General features: G+C 33.3%; 1 protein-coding gene, 2 long non-coding RNA genes and 1 pseudogene across 3 annotated transcripts; 2 read left to right on the top strand and 2 right to left on the bottom strand.

Annotated features, from left to right (window-relative positions):
- Positions 1 to 3,910: 3,910 nt before the first annotated feature.
- LOC112095907 lies at positions 3,911 to 15,860 on the bottom strand. Its single transcript, XR_002904062.1, has 4 exons — positions 15,660 to 15,860; positions 15,344 to 15,511; positions 12,304 to 12,428; positions 3,911 to 4,321 (listed from the first exon to the last, which is right to left on the bottom strand). It is a non-coding gene; the product is annotated as an uncharacterized LOC112095907 (long non-coding RNA).
- Positions 4,315 to 11,449, top strand: LOC112095908. Its single transcript, XR_002904063.1, has 3 exons — positions 4,315 to 4,440; positions 5,476 to 5,629; positions 11,282 to 11,449. It is a non-coding gene; the product is annotated as an uncharacterized LOC112095908 (long non-coding RNA).
- A 479-nt stretch (positions 15,861 to 16,339) lies between the features above and the next one.
- LOC18055857 lies at positions 16,340 to 18,337 on the top strand (annotated as a pseudogene).
- Positions 18,338 to 18,423: 86 nt separating this feature from the next.
- LOC18055858 lies at positions 18,424 to 20,807 on the bottom strand. Its single transcript, XM_006451058.2, has 3 exons — positions 19,333 to 20,807; positions 18,975 to 19,065; positions 18,424 to 18,798 (listed from the first exon to the last, which is right to left on the bottom strand). Exons 1-2 carry the CDS (start codon positions 19,814 to 19,816, stop codon positions 19,052 to 19,054), a joined length of 498 nt encoding a protein of 165 aa, XP_006451121.1. The 5' UTR covers positions 19,817 to 20,807; the 3' UTR covers positions 18,424 to 18,798; positions 18,975 to 19,051.
- Positions 20,808 to 20,828: the final 21 nt, after the last annotated feature.

A 20,828-nucleotide genomic window follows, 5' to 3' on the forward strand; every position in this document is an offset into this window, starting at 1 on the left:
CTTATGGAAATAGGAGAAGAAATTAATGAGGTAAATAATCTCCTTTCTTATGATGAATTAACTGAACCTTTCACTTAATTGCATAATGATTTAAAGAAGATTGAATGAAAAATGTTTCTCTTAGAAAGAAAAATGTAAAACATTCAAGCGAGAATGAATCATTAAATGTAAAGGTTAAATGTTTGAATTAGAGAAGAGATTGCATGATGAGACTAAATCCTACAAAGAAAGCATTGCATTTGAGCATGAAAGTTTACTTATAATGATTTGAAAAGAAAATGAAATGCTTAGAAAAGACAATGAGCTTAATCATATTGTCTTAAATTACAATGGGCAAAGGATTTAGATACTTGCTGGCTCTCAAAATGTGTTTTTGACAAAGGAGGTATGGGCTATAAGTTACAAGAATTACTTTGTGAAGGCTACCTCCATTAATGATAAAGTCATATGCCATTATTGCAATAGAAATGGATACATGAGTCGTAAATGTCTAGTTAAGAAAAATGCATATTATGGAATTAAATGTGTTTGGGTTTCAAAAGGAACTATTACTAACACTCAATGACCCAAAAAGCTTTGGGTACCTAAAACTTGAGATTTCTTCCGAGGAGATCAATGAATAAAAATAAATGTACTTGGATAGCGGATGCTCAAGACATATGACAAATAATTATTTTTGGTTTTCGAGTTTTACCAACGTAAAAAATGGTGGAGAAGTATCCTTTAGAGATAATTCAAAAGGAAAGATTATCAGTATTAGTAATATCGATAAAGATTCTTCTACCTTTATTAAAAATGTGTATTTAGTTAAAAATTTGAAACACAACTTGCTTAGAATTAATCAATTGTGTGATAAAGGTTATAGAGTTATCTTTAACAAAACAAAATGTGTTATTAAGAATGCATGTGATGGCAAAATTTTATTTGTGAAAAAGATGTATCAACTTCTTGGGCAAGTGTAAAAATCTGGACAAAAGCGGATAATTGTTAATCTTGAAATGGCAAACCGATTATCTATGGATAACACTTAGTTCTGATTCTGAAAGATAATGGTGAACCGTTTATTAGAAAACGATTAAACGATAAATTCCAAAAAGTAATTTAACTGAAAACGGTGAACGATTTAGCACAAACAGGTTGTGATAACTCTACGAAATGAGAGTTATCATATCACTTTTAGGCTCAAACCAATATTACATAGAGAGTAAATAATGTGTTTTTGTTGTATTTTAGTAATATTTTGCATAAGCATCTATTTAAGTTTAAATCTTAATAAATTAATCTTGTTTTAGATCACTTGGTGCTCTGATTATGTGTGATTGTAGATAACCAAGACTAAAAAAGAAAAAAAGTTAGAAATTACCAACAATAGAGTTGTGCTTGGGGAGTTTGGTTTCATTTAGATGGAGATAACGGGGTAAAAAGGTCAGCATATATACACTCAATTATCTAAATATAATTAAGAGGTCTAATGTTGCTACTACGGAGAATTCTGGTCAATGGGTATTATTATTTTATAATCAAGCGACATCAATTTGTCGCAAATTATCAGCCGTACACCACAATTGTACAACCTAATTATGAGCTTATCCTTACTAATTAAACTAATCAATAATCATTCAATAAAACTTATGAAAATGAAATGATTAAAATCACATTACAAAAAGTTTATTAAGATTTTTATTCAGTTCTCCTAACTATAATATTTTTTAATTACTTTTGAAGAAAAATCGCCTCCAGGCAAACTCTAACTTTTGGTTTGAAATAATCTTAATAAATTATTTTGTGAGATTTCTCCATTGGACAAGAGTTTTTGATGGGTCATTCTATAATGCCGTAACTAAATTTACGGTATTGATGTCGTAATGGACGTGGACCGTTAGATTTGAATAAAAAATCTCTACTATTAATTCTAAATAAATAGGTAACCTGTTACCTAAATAGCAGGTAATTACACTTTTTTGTTCAAGTTCCAGGTTACATTTACCAATTTTATGTGTAATTTACAAGTTTTATGACACTTTTACAAGTTAATGTTGATTTACAAGTTTTATGCAATATTTACAAGTTTTTGTTTTGTTTACAAGTTCTTCATACAATTTACAACTCTAACATTAATTTACCTATTTTTCCATTACTTTACTAGTTTTATGTGTGGTTTACATATTTTATGTTTTATTTCACACTTAATGTGAATTTACTAATTCTATGTCATTTTTCAAAGTTTTTGTTTTGTTTACAAGTTCTTCGTGCAAATTACAATTTCAACATTAATTTACCATTTTTTTCATTAATTTACGAGTTTTATGTGTGGTTTACATATTTTATGTTTTATTTCACACTTTATGTGAATTTACTAGTTCTATGTCATTTTTATAAGTTTTTGTTTTGTTTACAAGTTCTTCGTGCAAATTACAATTCCAACATTAATTTACCATTTTTTTCATTAATTTACGAGTTTTATGTGTGGTTTACATATTTTATGTTTTATTTCACACTTTATGTGAATTTACTAGTTCTATGTCATTTTTCTAAGTTTTTGTTTTGTTTACAAGTTCTTCGTACAAATTACAACTCCAACATTAATTTACCATTTTTTTCATTAATTTACTAGTTTTATGTGTGGTTTACATATTTTATGTTTTATTTCACACTTTATGTGAATTTACTAGTTCTATGTCATTTTTATAAGTTTTTGTTTTGTTTACAAGTTCTTCGTGCAAATTACAACTCCAACATTAATTTACCATTTTTTTCATTAATTTACGAGTTTTATGTGTGGTTTACATATTTTATGTTTTATTTCACACTTTATGTGAATTTACTAGTTCTATGTCATTTTTCTAAGTTTTTGTTTTGTTTACAAGTTCTTCGTACAAATTACAACTCCAACATTAATTTACCATTTTTTTCATTAATTTACTAGTTTTATGTGTGGTTTACATATTGTATGTTTTATTTCACACTTTATGTGAATTTACTAGTTCTATGTCATTTTTATAAGTTTTTGTTTTGTTTACAAGTTCTTCGTGCAAATTACAATTCCAACATTAATTTACCATTTTTTTCATTAATTTACGAGTTTTATGTGTGGTTTACATATTTTATGTTTTATTTCACACTTTATGTGAATTTACTAGTTCTATGTCATTTTTCTAAGTTTTTGTTTTGTTTACAAGTTCTTCGTACAAATTACAACTCCAACATTAATTTACCATTTTTTTCATTAATTTACTAGTTTTATGTGTGGTTTACATATTGTATGTTTTATTTCACACTTTATGTGAATTTACTAGTTCTATGTCATTTTTATAAGTTTTTGTTTTGTTTACAAGTTCTTCGTGCAAATTACAATTCCAACATTAATTTACCATTTTTTTCATTAATTTACGAGTTTTATGTGTGGTTTACATATTTTATGTTTTATTTCACACTTTATGTGAATTTACTAGTTCTATGTCATTTTTCTAAGTTTTTATTTTGTTTACACGTTCTTCGTACAAATTACAACTCCAACATTAATTTACCATTTTTTTCATTAATTTACTAGTTTTATGTGTGGTTTACATATTTTATGTTTTATTTCACACTTTATGTGAATTTACTAGTTCTATGTCATTTTTATAAGTTTTTGTTTTGTTTACAAGTTCTTCGTGCAAATTATAATTCCAACATTAATTTACCATTTTTTTCATTAATATACGTAATTAAAATTTATAATAATTAATTAAAATATTTTTATAGTTATTATTTATTAAAAAAATCAATATTATAACAAATTATGGCACCACCAACAGCAAAAAAGTTAAAAAAAAAACTTTTTTTTATACTATCTATTTTTCCCCTTTTTTGAAAATAAAAGGCGGAAAAAAAATACATTTCCCATTGAGTCTCAACGTCACTGTAGAAGAAAAAAAAAATCAAAAGAAAAAGCACCGCCCTGTCTCAAATCTCCTAAATTTTAAGCCAAGATTCACCAAATCCGAACCCGAATCCGCTGGCACGTGAACCATGAAACCGTCGATCACAATCCAAATAGTTGGGAATGCAGATTGTCGTTCAGATTCTGGTGATGGTAAGGCTGTGGAAGAAACCAAGAAGAGCACCAAACTGTCTTCCAACTCCAAAACTTTGCAGATCGGTTTGGCGCGCATCGCGCGAGGTATGCAATCTGGAAAATCATTTTAGATCTGGTAAGATCTGGTCCTAATATTTGCAAGCAAGTAGCTGAGGGTTTCTGCCATTTTTTTTCTGCCCCCTTACTTTTCTCACTCTTTCGCTTCTAGTAAGGCTCGGAGATCCTGATCATGTGGCTTCTAAGCTGGATGAAAGGAGATTTTAGTGGCAAGCTTGTGATTGAGCAGAATACCTGTTATAAGATGTAGTGAGGGACTGCCTTGTGGTGCCAGGGCCCGCCGTCCAGGCCTGATGAGGAGACTGGTAAGTTGTCATTGTCGTTGAGGTTTTATATTTTCTTAAAAGTTTATATCTGATTAATGATTGATCTTAGCAAAGGACTTGCAACTGCTGGGCTGAGTGATTTTTGGGTGATTGTATTTGTGAAAAGAATGAATATTGGTGAGAGTTATGACAGATATTGATGTTGTTGTTTAAGATAAACTAAGGGGTGTAACTAATCTGTTGTGCAGTTCAATCGCTTTTGGCAATTATTATGTTTTCGTAGTATTATAAGATAAGATGGGGTGGAGCTTTATACTGCATATCAATGCCATGCTTCTCTTCTATGTGCTTTTGGACAAACACTTCCTTTACTATTAGTAAAAATGGTTGCAGTGCATCTTAAATGATTCTGCAGCTGTGCAGATCATCTTTAACTGATTAAGATCGATCTCTAGGCTTAATTTATTTTGTTACAGAGGAGCTTAGGTGATAGAGACAGATCTTTAAGCTTAATAAATGTTGGTTTTAGCACCCATGCAAAGTCACATCTTTAACCATTGAACCTTCCGTGTAACTCAGCTTTCTCGGCTAATTTTTTGAATGAGGACAGTCACAGCATAGACTGTTCTACAACTGTCCTATTTGAGCTTTTAAAGCTATCATAACCTCATTAATAGCTTTTGGTAACACAGTCTATGCTCAGTTGACTGGGGGAACGCCAGATACTTCCAGCTGGGTTCATCCTATTTATTTTGCCAAGTGTTTGACAAAGGTGATTATGAGCTGGTTTTGTAATTAGTAATTTTGTTATGTCACTGACAATTTCCCAACACCATGATCACAGTCAGTTATTGTTCTATCTTTCTATTGCAAGTTTAATTATTTAACGTGAAGTGCTGACTGTTTGTCTGCTAATAACATGAACTTTATATTTATTTATTTATTAATTTTTTTAATCTCCAGATTATTCAACTTTACATGGCTAAAATTCTGGTTTTTTTTTCTCAGTATTATGTATGTCAAATTACTTTTAGAACTCTAGTGTAATGATTTATTTATTGTTTTTTCACATAGGCTGTTAATATGGACTATGATAGAAAAATGGATCATCCTTCAAATGGTCTTTCTATAGTGGGTTACCTCAGGCCTGCGTTTGCTGATGAAGAAAGTTACTTGAGAAGGCAATTTCATTCAGAAAATAGTGATGGTGACAACTCTGACTGGCAAGGTACCATATGTTTTTGCTTTAGTTATTGAATCACCAGAATGGACTTCGCTTGCATTGAATAAAGTTACTGTGACTAAAGGGGGTTATCGAATAAGGTGGATACTCCACAATGAATGTAATTAAATTAGTGGCTATTAACTTTTAACCTCCAGTAGATTTTCTAGGATATCTTTCTACTCATAATCTTTAAGGAATTGCCTCAAATGCCACTGCCAAACAATACTCTGCAGTTTTCTATTAACTCTTAGCACAGAGGCCATGATGTGGCGAGTTCAATTCCGCCTGATTCCTGACATTCTGGAGCATGTGGTCCCCTTTTAAAAGTTTTTCCTATTAATAATATGGCCTGTTTGTGTATGATTGAATTCAGAAGTAATGGCATCCACAAAAACTTCAAATTTTTCACATTTAGTTGAAGGATGTCAAGGAGTTGTTATTTATCATACCCTGCGCTGCCCTTAAAATTTTTCCTTCCTTTATCTATAAGTATATGCATTTCTCTTGGAAAAGAGGAAAAAGATTCTAGAATTCTTTTGAATACTATTTTTCCGCCATTTTTCACTAGTTCTTGAAAAGTTGACTATATGTTTATTATGAAATATCTTTATGAATAACTCTCAATATTCATATGTGTAAGATTGACTCATACAAGCTGACAAACCTGATATGAGGAAGATTGGATAATTAGATCTTACTGTGAACTTGAACTCAAATAAAGATAATGAAAAGGTATTAAGTAGCAATTGTTCTAGAATGTTCTCTCCTCCAATCACGACATATATGCATTTATATGACATAAATATGAGTTCATTTCTTTCGATAACAGTGCAATGTACGAGATTCAGCCCCCTTAGATTGAAATTCTGTATCCTTCGAATATGTGCCGTCCCCTGTTAGTTTGCAAGATTTTCAAGATGCTGAGCCTAATATCCTGGTACACTCTACTTCAGCAATTATAGAACACTTCAGCCTAAAGGGCGTTAGGTGCAACGTTGCTCTTAAAGTGCTTTGCAAAAAGAAAGGCCTTAAAGTTGAATTTATCTATTTATTTTATAACTACATATGTTTATTTTATTATTGTTGTTATCAATGTTAATAGTCCAAATGATTTAACTGATGATGTATAATACTAACTGAAGTATACTACTTATACCACGTAGGATGAACAAATTCCTTTTAATGCTTTCTTTTGGAATAACTAGAAATAGTCCAAGTTGCATCTCATGTTCAAAATGAATGAATTATTATTGTGTTAATATGTAAGAACCTTAAGCCTGATATTTACCTTTTGAGTTAAATAAATGCATCATTCCAATTCCATAGGTTTGGCCAATTGAGTCTGGTATGAATCGTAAATTATATTGACCTTGTATCCTGCAGAATTTCTGTACACAGTGTGCCCGTATTTTTAATTCCATTTGTTCGCCTATTCTAATTGTTGGCAGCTTTTGTAATTCATGGTTTATGTTATCTTGCTTAATAAGTATACTACATAAAGAATTTTCATTTTTTTCCTAAAATAGAAAACCTGCATGACTGTTTATTCTAGCTTCTCTTTGGGCCTCGGTTTCAAAGGAATTTCAAGATAAATAAACATCTGCACTGATTTCTCTTACTTGTATTTTGGATTTAGGAACTACAAGAATTTCACTCAGCTATGGGGAAGCAAAAGTTGATGTAGTTGGCACTTGGCCACTGAAGTTTCTAATCAGCAAGGTAAGAAAGAATATTACATTGCAACTGTGGTATGGTTTACTAGTTTATTAGTGATGTATAAACGTCCTAGGATACTTAATCGATGCACGTAGCAGTTTCTTAGGAAATAAGATCAATTAATGTGTTAAGATTTAGAATATCATTGTTAGGCCCTTTTCTGTAAGCTTAAAATTTCATGAATATTATATTGTTCGAGGTTCCTGTCATATTTCATTGTCATCAAAGTAGGAGAAAGTAATAGGTTCATGAGAGGTGTAATATTCATTATTATTATAACCAAAAATGCATTAAAATATAAGACTACATCACATGGCCATAACTATAGTCTAAAAAATACTTGGTCAAAATTGTGTTTTCTTAAAATGCAAATAGCTTGTCCAAATCCACACCCTCATGCATATGCAGATTATTTTAGGATAATTTTGTCTGCATTGACGCAAGTGAGGCAGCCTCCTTAGGATATAATCTGCAAAAAATTTGAACAAAATTATTAATACAACACATTGATTTGGACTAAAAAAAAATTATAGAAATAATGACCTATTTTCCCATACCAAATAAATTTTGTGAAGCTGTTTAATGGTCCAGCGAAGTTGTCCACACTTGTAACACGGCCGTTCTTACGTGGGCATTTCCGTGCAGTATGTCCATCTTGTTTGCAATATCCACATTTTCTTGTGTTAACACCTTTGTTAAATTTCGTACTGGGTGCACCCTTTGTCTTCACAACTAGAGGATCTTTTACAATTCTTGCTTTCTTTTCTGCACTGCATGGTCTATCTGTATCTCCGTTGTCACACGTTCTCAACTCCTTTATCTCACTCTTCAGTAGAGCAAGATGACTTTTTAATTTCCAATAGGCAGCATCAGATTTTGAGGCATAAAAACTAATTTCATTGAATTCAGCATTTAATGACCCATACCGAAAATTGTTAAGAACATCCTTAGATTGACTTTCCAATGGCATTAGAGATTGTTTATAAACTTTCACATCCATAGTCCATCTTTTGTTAATCAATGAAGCAGGTATCTCACTAATATGCATATGTTTCATCACACAAAATAAGTGAGGGCATGGTATTCCAGTAGATTCGAACTTCTTACAGGAGCACTCAAAATGTTGTTCTTTTAGATAATAAACCACAGTCCACTTCTTTTTGGCTTCTAAATGCCTAGTTAATGTGTACACTTGAATATCTAGAAGAGTGACATTGCTCAATAATATAAACTGGCCTTCTTTGTAAATCTGTTTACGAACCTTATAAAATAACTTTTGAGTGTAAACCCCTGCAGCATGCTTCTCCAAGCTTGGAAGATGAGTACTAATCATTGGAATAGAATGTTTAGTTTTAAAATTATGTCCTAAATTGTTATTCCTTGTACGTCTCAAGGCTCGATCAATTTGACGAACAAATTCATGCAACTTCAACTTTCTTTGAAGAAATCTATTCATATATGCATTCATACCCTCACAACGTTGTGTTGTGCGCATGCCACCAAAGAAATGACCCCGTAAGAATGCTTCTGCCCATCTCTCTCGTTTTGAGTATATCTTCTTAACCCAATCATTATTTTGAAGACCAAGCTCTTCCACCATGTTTTGCCACAATTGCTCAAATTCTTCGGGTCTGTAATTTCCCAATAGAAAATCCTTAAACCTTGTAACAAATTCAGGCGTAAATTTTCATTAGATTGTGCATTTCTTTGTAGATGCCAAATACATAGTCGATGCCGAGCTTCAGGAACTACCTTTTTAATTGCTTTACGCATCGCTCTATCTCCATCGGTCACAATAGATATAGGCTTTCTATTATTCATAGCACATAAAAATGTTTTAAGCACCCATGTGTAGGTCTCAACTGTCTCATCCGTGAGAATTGCACAGCCAAAAAAACTTGTTGCATAATGATTATTAACACCCAATAGAATAACTAAAGGCTTCCCATACTCATTTGTCTTGTAAGTACTATCGAAAGCCAAAACATCGCCGAAGTAACTATAATCCAAGCGAGCAATAGAATCTGCCCAGAATAAGTTTGCAAGTCTGTTCTCCTCATCTACAGAGTACTTACAAAAGAAATCTGGATCCATGTCAGCTTTTGCATTTAAGTATGCAAGTGCAGCTTCTGAGTCAGTTTCGAGTATCATGGATCGACGTTCATTATCTAAATTGTTATATAAATCTTTTAATCCGAAGCCCAAATTGTCATAACCCCCAGCCTGGTTGACAAAGAAGTCCATAATCTGACTTGTCTTTATACCAACTGTTTGCATTGAATTAGCTAGAGCGTTGTCAGAATCTTTAACCATTCGATGAGATCGAAGAAATTGAGTCTCAAAATCTGCTGCCAACTCATGAGAGTGTTTCGGAACAAAGCTTCTAGCAACCCAAGTTTTGGACTCCTTATCTAAATTTACCCTGAATGCTGCTCGACAGTTGACTCTTGTAATAGCTCTAGGTTCACGGATTCTGTTTGTATGCTCAATATACTTTTTATCCCTTTCACCTTCTCTACTGCAAACCCAATGTTTCATTATGGGTGCACCATTTGTATCACGTCTCCCATCATAAATGCGAACACTAAAACCCATTATTTTTGAGTATTTTTTATAAAAATCTGTAGCTTCTTCAAGTGATGCAAATCGCTTTCCAATAACGTCTTCAGCAGTGAGTTCATACATGTTTTTATCATCCCAATAAATAGAGTTTGAACCATCCCTCCCTGTCATAATAGAGTATGAATAATTATTTTTTTATCATGAATAGCTAACTTCAATTGATACTATTATTTTATTATTGACAACTAAAATAGTCTAATTCTATTATTTTATTATCAACAACTAAAATAAACTGATACTGTTATTTGATTTTCAAAATATTACAAAAATAATTTGGTTCAATTGTTTTGTTATGAACAACTAAAAAACCTGATTGTATTTCTGCTTGAACTGTTGAAGGAATATCATATGATGATGGAACATCAAGCTCTGGCACTTGGTAATTTTTGTTAATGCCTGTCATAATACAATAAGAAAATATTACATTAAGTTAAATAACATAACAAATAATAGCAACAGTAACAAATCATTAAAAGACAATGAAGAATTACCTTGTTGATCATCATTCATTGTGTTCTATGTGGTCGTTAGAAAAAACTGGGCAAGGAAATTGTAGGATTGAATGGAACTATTGAATTCTGTCGTTTCACAACTTATTCTGGACAAGTTAGAATAGTTTTTATTATGGCTAATTTCAAATTAGTACCCATTAAGTCTTTCAATTTGAATGGAACTATTGAATTAGGAAAAGACGTATTCTGGACAAGTTGCAAAAGTTGTTAATATGGCAAATTTCAAACTAGTCCCCATTAAGTATTTAAATTCTGTCGTTTCTAGACAAGTTGCAAAAGTTTTAATATGCTAATTTCAAATTAGTCCCCATTAAGTCAAAATATTACAAATTACCCCATTTATTTTAATAATACTCATCCAGCCCCAGAAGTATAAAGTCAGCCTTAATTATGTTTTGCCTGTTGAGTATTATTGTCAGTGTCAAAATATTAACAATGTCCCTAAATAAATCGATTACTACTATGGTTGTAATTTTAAAATTATAATTTTTTCCGTTTTGCCTCTAGTTTCTCTTATAATGTTCTGAAAATTATTTGTTGCAAATTAATGTGTCGTGTTCATGTGCGTAGGAGTTAGATTTGAGATAATGTTCTGAAAATAACTCGGTTAATGTTTGAAATCTTGTTTATATTAGGTCTTATTTTTCTAGCTAGGTTGCTATTATGCTTGCAATTTTATTTTTCTAAATAATTAGATTATCATCATGCTATCGCAGCAAGTTTGGACAGACATGATGGTTGCGTAAAACCTCAACTATTTTTTATTATTGACTAGGCCTTGCTTGCTTCTTGTTTTTCAATTTAGGCAGTGATGGTAGTAAAAGCTTTTGGAGTTTTGGACAATGATGATGGCAACTCACAGCTCACAATGTCAGAACACATTCAATTTTACACAACAATGATAAGTATTGACCATGAGGCAGGATACTGAAAATTTGTTGTGTCCGTCAATGGTAAAATGATTACAATTGAGATGGTGATTACAATTGATTTTTTTTTAATGAAACCATATGTTTTAATTATTTATGCTTGTATCCGTCAATGGTAAAATTATTATGGTATATTTGTGTTAGAAATTATATTTATTTCATTTGTTGCTGTAACAACATAAATATAAACTATGCTGATTAACTTGAATATTTCGTTTGGAGTCAAACAATGATAAAAACAAAATAATACATAAAAATTGGAGTGTTGTGGTTGAAAGCAAATAAAGGCAAAGCTCACACACGGTACAACTGCAATTAAAAGAAAAAGGCAAAGCAAAACGCACTGATATCAAACTTTAATCACATCTCGAATTTACACAATAATCAATAGCAGATCCTAAAAAATTCCAAAAGAAAATCTTAAAACAAATAGTCAACAAGATATTAGAATCATTATAAAAATAAATAACCAAGAATAATACTAATTTCAAATAAAATATATAGAATGGTAGTAAAACAAAGAACTATCGTTACTACTGCTCCCCAACAAAGATGATCCACTTTCCCACAAGATGTTACTAAAGAGGAAATTGTGAGCCACCTGGAGAATAAAGGAAAACTTGCATTAAACATTGACTATTTCCAGTCCACATTCTGCTTATACTCGGTAAGCAATTGCAAATTGGAAATTGTTTCTAATTAATTTTATGTGAAACAACAATTATAATTGCAATAACTAATAAATAACTACTACAAATCATGAAATGTAATAGGAGCAAAAAAAAAGCAAGAAAGAAATAGTTAAAGAGAACCTACTTTTAACATGCTGCAAGCTTTTGGACTCTACTTTTTCTTCTTCAAATTCTTTTGACCATTAACTTAATGTAAGAAGACTTACAAATACTCAATGAAAGGCCGATTTCTTCTTAAATTTTCATTTTCCTGGCTCACATTATCATTCTCCTTGAAATCATTCTCATTACCCTCATCTACATTTTCAGCCATTTTCGAGTTTACAAGAACCTGTACATGAAGATTTAGCACAAAAAGAAATGTCAAATATCACAAGTTTTGGATCCTGTAAAACAACAGAAACTTTAACCCAAAAGCAGTAATAAATTTATCCAGAAACAGCAAAAAATGTAACTAAAAAACAGCAGTAAATTTTACCCAAAAACAATAGAAAATTTAACCCAAATACAGCAGCAAATGAAGCCCAAAACACCAAAAAAATTTACATGTAAACAGCAAAAACTTTAGCCAAAAAACAGTCGTAAATTTATCCAAACAGCAACAAATTTACCCAGAAATAGCAAAAAATTTAACACAAAAATAACAATAAATTTATCCAGAAATAGTGAAAAATTTAACTGTAAAACAGCAGCAAATTTACCTAGAAGCAACAGAAAATTTAACCTAAAAAGAGTAGCAAATGAAGCCCAAACACCAGAAAAATTTACCTGAACACAGCAGAAAATTTAACCCAAAAACAGCAGTATATTTACACAGAAACAGCAAAATATTTAACCAAAAAACAGCAGCAAATGAATCCCAGAACACCAAAAAAACTTACCTGGAAACAGCAAAAAATATAACCCAAAAACAGCAGTAAATTTATCCAAAAACAGCAAACAATTTAACTCAAACAAAAGCAGCCAATTTACCCAAAAACAGCAGAAAATTTAACCTAAAAACAGCTGCAAATGAAGCCCAAAATACCAGAAAAATTTAACCAAAAACGGCAGCAAATCATCCCAAATGCAGCAGAAAATTTATTCAAAAACAGCAGAAAATTTAACTGAAAAACAGCAGTTTATTTACCCAAAAACAGCAAAATATTTAACCCAAAACCAGCAGCAAATGAAGCCCAAAACACCAAAAACATTTACCTTAAAATAGCAGAAAATATAACCCAAAAACAGCAGTAAATTTATCAAAAAAACAGCAAAAAAATAAACTAAAAAACAGCAGCCACCTTACCCAGAAACAGTAGAAAATTAAATCTAAAAATAGCAGCAAATGAAGCCCAAAACACCAAAAAAATTTACCTTAAAACAGCAGAAAATATAACCCAAAAACAGCAGTAAATTTATCAAAAAACAGCAAAAAAATAAACTGAAAAACAGCAGCCACCTTACCCAGAAACAGCAGAAAATTAAATCTAAAAATAGCAGCAAATGAAGCTTTATCAATAGGAAAGTTTAAAATATTTTTTTTCTGAAGCCAAAGCAAGAAATCTATAAAGTCCTTGTGATCTTCAACTTGAGAATTGTTACTCATCCTATTCTCATGTTCTTGAATGACTACCTCAAGAAAATTATCAACTCCTTGATCACTAAATTTTTCTACTCTAACATCACGAAAAGAATAATGAATCCTTTTGTTACTTAAAAGTTGTACAACAAATAAGAGTTGAACTTTTCTTAAGTACTCACCATAAGGTGTCATAGAGACATCTACACAACCGTTTAAAAGTTTTACAAATGGGGTTAATTTTGGTTGATTGCAAAGATTACATTTCTAACGATCTCACAGGCAGCATCAGCAGAAGAGACAACAAGCACTGGCACTTTGCCTAAGTGAAGCAACATCAGGGGGCCATAGCATTGTGCCAAAGCACCAAGTGAGCAATGAGGGAACAAGCCAAGTTGGTGAAGGTTTCCAATGATTGGGAGGGTTGGGGGAGAAGGTGGTAGTGATTTTTTGGTGCTAAGTGGTTGGATAAGAAACCATTTGAAAAGGACAAATACGGCAAAGATGCAGGCTGCAATTGTGATAAAGGATTGGAAGTTTAACAATTGCTGGAAAACAGACATCTTATTACAAATTATCAAAGGCGTGAACTTGTACTAAATTATGATCTATTAGTAGCAGTGAATTATTACAAATTTCTTCCCCAAAATTGAGATATATATACACTAGAAAATGGAGAGTATGAAGTTACAATTCACTCAAAGACTTTGAGAAAGATGTCTATATGGTCCAGCCGACATAGTGACAGATTGCCAAGCAAACAGCAGAAAATATAGCCCAAAAACAGCAGTGAATTTATCCAAAAACAGCAGTATATTTACCCAAAAATAACAAAATATTTAACCAAAAAACAGCAGCAAATGAAGCCCAGAACACCCAAAAAAGTTACCTGGAAACAGCAGAAAATATAACCCAAAAACAACAGTAAATTTATCCAAAAACAGCCAACAATTTAACTGAAAAACAGCAGCCAATTTACCCAGAAACAGCAGAAAATTTAACCTAAAAACAGCAGCAAATGAAGCCCAAAACACCAGAAAATTTTAACCACAAACAGCAGCAAATCATCCCAAATACAGCAGAAAATTATTCCAAAAACAGCAGAAAATTTAACTAAAAATAGCAGTATATTTACCCAGAAACAGCAAAATATTTAACTAGAACCAGCAGCAAATGAAGCCCAAAACACCAGAACATTTTACCTGGAAACAGCAGAAAATATAACCCAAAAACAGCAAAAAAATAACTGAAAAACAGCAGCCAATTTACCCAGAAACAACAGAAAATTTAACCTAAAAACAGAAGCTAATTAATTTCTTTCTCAAGCCAAAACAAGATATCTATAAAGTCCTTACGATCTTCAACTTGAGAATTGTCACTCATCCTATTCTCATGTTCTTGAATGACTACCTCAAGAAAAACATGAACCTAATTTGAAGTTTTTTTGGTGCTAAGTGGTTGGATAAGAAACCATTTGAAAAGGACAAATACGGCAAAGATGCAGGCTGAAATTGTGAACAATGATTGCAAGTTTAACAATTGCTGGAAAACAGACATCTTATTACAAATTATCATGAGCGTGAACTTGTACTAAATTATGATATGTTAGTGGCAGTGAATTATTACAGATTTCTTTCCCACAATTGAGATATATATACACTAGAAAATGGAGAGTATGAACTTACTATTCACTCAAAGACTTGTCTATGTGGTCCAGCTGGTATAGTGACGGAATGCCAGGCAAGTGGGCAATGTCTATGTGTTCCAGCAAACCCAAACACTTTGCACAGACCTTCTTAATTCCGTGAACAAATCCGGCGTGCAGAGACTTGTTAATTCCAGCGGAATTGAATCTAAGAATTCCGTGAACAAATTATGACGATGATACTATGTCAGTTAATATAAAATTGAATGAGAAATCTGGAATTAAATTACTTAGCAAATTCAGCAAAGAAAACGAAATTGCTTAGCAATTCGAACGAGAAAGAGGATTAAACTTACCTTGCACAGGTGACGACTGACAAAACCAAGACAGAGGCAGCGACGGCAGAGACTAAACAATTCGAACAAGACAAAATCAACTCAAAGAATGATTGCAATCTGCAGACGGATCGCCGGTGCACCGGAACAGAAGTTAACGCAGCAGTGGGTGTGACTATATCTTTTGCAATTCGTTAATTAGGGATCAAGTTTTCCCTTTGTATTTTTTTATTCTTTTAAAAAGTAAATCCTTTTTTCCTTTAAATTTATATCGGTGGAATTTTTTTAAAAAAGTACTTAACCGGTTATAAACCGGTTATATATAATTTAATTAAATTTTTTTATTATTTTATTATTATTGTGAATCGTTGATTTAATCTAACGGTTCACGTCCATTACGGCATCAATGCCGTAAATTTAATTACGGCATTATAGAATTTTCCGTTTTTGAATGCTAGAAACTGTCTATAATACACATTATTTAATTTTTACCTTTATTTTGAGTCCTCTCATATTATCACATTAATATACTTGTTTATTAAGGAAACTAGACGGTTATTTGTACTATATCACGTCAATAATATGTCCCCAAAATTTAGTCAAGAAACAACTAATTAACCAAAAATGTAGAAAATGCTTAAAAACTCCCATAAAATACATTACAGTAAGAATCAACCAAAACTAAATAAATCCGAAAAGAACTGCCACCAACTATAGCTATGGATATTGACCGCATAGTTCTTGGGACCCCAAAATGTCCATAAATTGCCTAGCTGTATAAGCCAACCTGTTACTCTCAATGAAACAAAATTTTGGCCGCCCTGTACCTCTCTAGAGAGTCGTAGATAATCTTTACTGCTTCCACAAAACAAGCTCAAGCTCTCTTTCTTCGAATCAATTCTCAAAGTTAAAATCTTCTATTTCTTGGTTTGTGTCTCTTGGTTTTTCGTTTGTACATGGCAGTAAGATTGTTATCGCTAGGAGTGTCAGACCTATGCATTGGTGCGATGAGATCGCTCTCGGTCAGTTCATCCACCGTTGCCATGCTTTGTTGGCTCTCAAGAGACTTAACGAGAGTTATATAAACATTTGGAGCTCTGATCATTCCGCCCGGAAAAGGAAAGCAGCCGCAGCCAATATTGATGATCATGAGGATTCAGCAGGATGTAGTTACATTGGCAAAGTTTGCATGGTTGATATAATTACCTTCTTGTGTAAAGAAGAGAATTTATTGAACCCGGAATATGCCCTTCAGGCCCCTGTTTCTGTTCTTTTGCCAAGGATTCTGGGATTGTCAGGCATTTGAAACCAAGTGCGAGGTTTGTAATTTATAACACTTGTTTTGCAAAAGCTTTTGTTCCTTTTCCATAATATCTTGTGTTTCCTGCCCGTAAATCTGATCATTTGCTGCATGATTGATTTTCAGCTTATTGGAGGCCGTAGACTTGTTACTGGGAGGCGTACAGAACCTTGTGATTCTTCCCGCAGGAATAAAGTTACAGCCGAAACCTTCCTTAAAATCAACCTTTCACGACAGTGAGTACTGCTGGCTAACCCAAGAAGATCTTATTCGTTATTTTCTCAACTTCATCGGACTCCTAAACCCTACACCAAATCAACCAATCAACTCTCACAACATCATTGACGATGCCGGTATTCTTGCCATCCATTATGATGACCCGGCGGCCTTTGCAATTCCCCTAATTGCTCAATCCCACATTAAACAAACTTCGGTAGCCATTGTTGATGAGGAAGGCAGATTGGTAGGTGATATATCACCTTTCTCACTTAATTCTTGTGACGAGACGGTAGCAGCTGCAATAGCAACACTCTTGGCTGGTGATCTGATGGCTTATATGGACTGCGGTCGGCCACTGAAAGACCTAGTAAGGTTGGTGAAGCAGAGGCTGGATGAGAAAAACATGGTGGGTCTCCTGGAGTTGATGGAAGATGACTTGGAAATTTCTTCAGGCTCCTGTTCCAATTCATCTTCATCAGATGAGGAGTCCAGCACAGGCTCGGCACGAAGTGCGAGGTCCGGAGGATACTCCGCAAGAGTCGTGCACAGGTCAGAAGCAATTGTTTGCTATCCATGGAGCTCGTTGATGGCTGTGATTATGCAGGCACTGGCACGCCGTGTGAGTTGTCTGGGTTGTCGAAGAGGACTGAACCTTGGTTGGGATTGTTACCTTTACCGGAATGTTGAGGGTTATCCAGGATCGTTTGAGGTCCATGGCAAAAGCTGAGAATCCAAACTTCTGTCCTGTGCGGATTCAAGCTAAAAAGCAACAATTGTCTAGGGCGGTGAGGTCACACTGGTCAGTTTGACAGTTCTATTTGTTAAACACATGGAAAACCAAAGTGTCAAAAAAATATAGAGGTATTGTGTACATTGATTAATTGCTCTGTAAAAGTTTGTACACTATGATAAAGTAAAAATTGTTGTTTGAATATGGGGTGTGGATTTTAAACCGAGACTGTTTCAGATCTGAATAAATGGAAGCAGCAATAACATTGACGTAAATATGGTGTACATTGATCAATTAATGACAATGTTAACGGGGAAAATGAAACTTAGCTTATAGTTCATACAACATACATCACGAAAGGCCAAATATTTGTTGATGCCAATGTTAAATGAGCAAAATTGAGGTAATCATAGAGCAGCAAGCAAAAGACTATAATAATATACTGTTTCTGGCAAGGAAACACCTTGAATCAAATAACCCTAAGAGAAAGAAGTGATGTGCCATGGGAGATCAAATGAATTAATGGAAGTTTCATGTGCCAAAAGAAAAGATTACTCATCTTCTTTCATTTATTATGAATTTATAAATTTTCAGAGTAAAAAAACACAATAGATGGCAGGAAAACATCCATCATAGTTCTGCCACATTTATTGGAGTGTACAGGGGAAACAAGAACATTAAAGAATCAAAACAGAACAGGGGCAGTTTCAGGAACCCCTAAAAGAAGTCACCATGGTTAAGTTCTGACATGCAAGATGACAACGCTTCCCTTACTTGGAGATTGTCAGAGTTCATGTGAAGTGCATCTTGATATAGTCTCCTAGCCTGCTGCAGCAACTTCACCTTCTCTTTACTATTTCTTGGCCGTAAACGAGATCTTTGCTGCAGCGCCACAGCCCATCCAAACAGAGCTGTAACCAATAAACGTTTAAATGTCAACTGGAATTTCATACCTCAACAGTTATATTCATTCAAGATGTAAACAGGGAATAAATATGGAAAAGAAACTGATAGCATAACAATTATACACTTCATATAGAAACTTTGGTACTTGTTTCCGATAGACAGAGAAAGAAATTAAACATACCATCGGGTGCATAAATATTTCCTTTCAACATCATAGCATCAAAATTATCAATTGCAGCCGAGAATATTTTGTCAGCATCAAATGCTGTTTCCTGAAATTTGAAAGATTGGAAATGAGTTCAAATGTCTCGTAACTACTTTCAAATCCACACAAAGCAGCTTTATATCAACCAAATTGTGAGATAGATATTAAATTATCTTTTCAAATCAATGACAACTGAGCCCAAAATTGCTAGAAGTTCACTCGATGGGCACTGAAAGCAAAAGAAAATTCTGTGGCCTAAACTGAGTGCACTGAATAGAAGAAACTTCTATAGAGATGATATAAACAATCTGAGTACATTGGGTTGGATGCTTACTGGTCCAATATCCAATTAGTTGCACAAGGAAGAAGAGTGCAAGACCCCAGTTATATAGGGCTCTCACGTCATTCCCATCAATCGACAGAGCCAACCTATATTTTCTACCAGCCTTCACAAGGAGTTCTTCACACTCCTCACAAGCATCGACAAGAAGAGATGCAATTTTATCTTTATTCATAAACTGATAATCTAACCCCTTGAGTATTCTTTTCTGTTCCTCAACAGATATGACATCACCTTCCAAAAGGAGTCTTCTCAGCTTGCGGCTAAAATGTAGCTTTAGTTCTTCACGAACAAGATATGTGTTGCCCAATTGGTCCACAGCTAACAAACTCATGTGCTGCATAGCTATGGCCTGAGAGAGTAACCTGGCAGACTTGTGCAATATCATCTCTGCACGCTCCTCATCCCAACCACTCTTCATACACTCTTTTGCGTGTTTCGGAAGATCATTGGCTTCCGTGAGATACCTATCAAACATCACATCATCAATAAATTTAGAAGACGAAGAGGAACTGATCTCACTCTCACGAGCACGCAAGTGATCAGTCAGATGGGAATCATCCTCAGGATTCACTTCTCTTCTCTTAACATGGAACTGTAAATCTGATTCTCATCCTTCTCTCTGTTGTATGTAGACCTATAAACTAGATTTTCTGAGTATGTGCTCTTGTACAAAGGAATCTTCACTTTCCATATGGTTCCAACTGACTCTAAAACCTACAGAGTCAAGCAAATTATCACCAGATTCCCATGTTTCACTTTCATTTGTATGACCCATATTTACAGAGTCACGGTGATTATTTGTGAATTGCAATCTTTTATTCTGGTAACTATACTCATTGGTCTCCATAAATCTTTGTCACCTGCACCCATCACCCTCATTCTTTCATCCAGCAAATCCAGCTTTATTCCTGTATCCCTGTCTTGATTCAAAGAAAACTTATTTAGAGAATCTCGAGAAAACTGCGAATTGCCGATGCCTTCATCATCAGAAAGAAACCTTTGCTCATCTCCAGGACTTGAATTATTTACTTGACTTTGATCATTCTCATGCTTTATATTATCTTTAACTCTGTTAGGCTTTGAATTAACAACTTTTTCTCCAGACAAGACCCCAATAAATTGCAGCCAATCAAACCCAACATCCCCAATTTCTTTCCTCTTTTTACCTGATTTTTGGTAATCGGGTAACACATTATTACAATTCCCCACGTTAACAACACAAGCCTCAATGGCATTTCTAGCATTTGAAGCTGCTACGTTTATTGATCCTACTACATTGAAATGCTTTTCCAAATCACTAACTGTAACTTTACAACAATCAATAGCTCTTTGTATATCACTCTCAAGTTACAACTTTACCTTCAAAACGTTCAAAGTAATCCAATAAATTCCTCAATTTCTCACTATTAGGCCTAAAAATTCCCTCTTTCAATCTTCTCTTACTTGCACATACTTCACTGAAGCAGCTACCATGAACGAACCCAAAT

Source organism: Citrus clementina, unplaced genomic scaffold (assembly GCF_000493195.1).
Source record: "Citrus clementina cultivar Clemenules unplaced genomic scaffold, Citrus_clementina_v1.0 scaffold_1, whole genome shotgun sequence".
In the NCBI taxonomy this organism is placed as follows: Eukaryota; Viridiplantae; Streptophyta; class Magnoliopsida; order Sapindales; family Rutaceae; genus Citrus; species Citrus x clementina.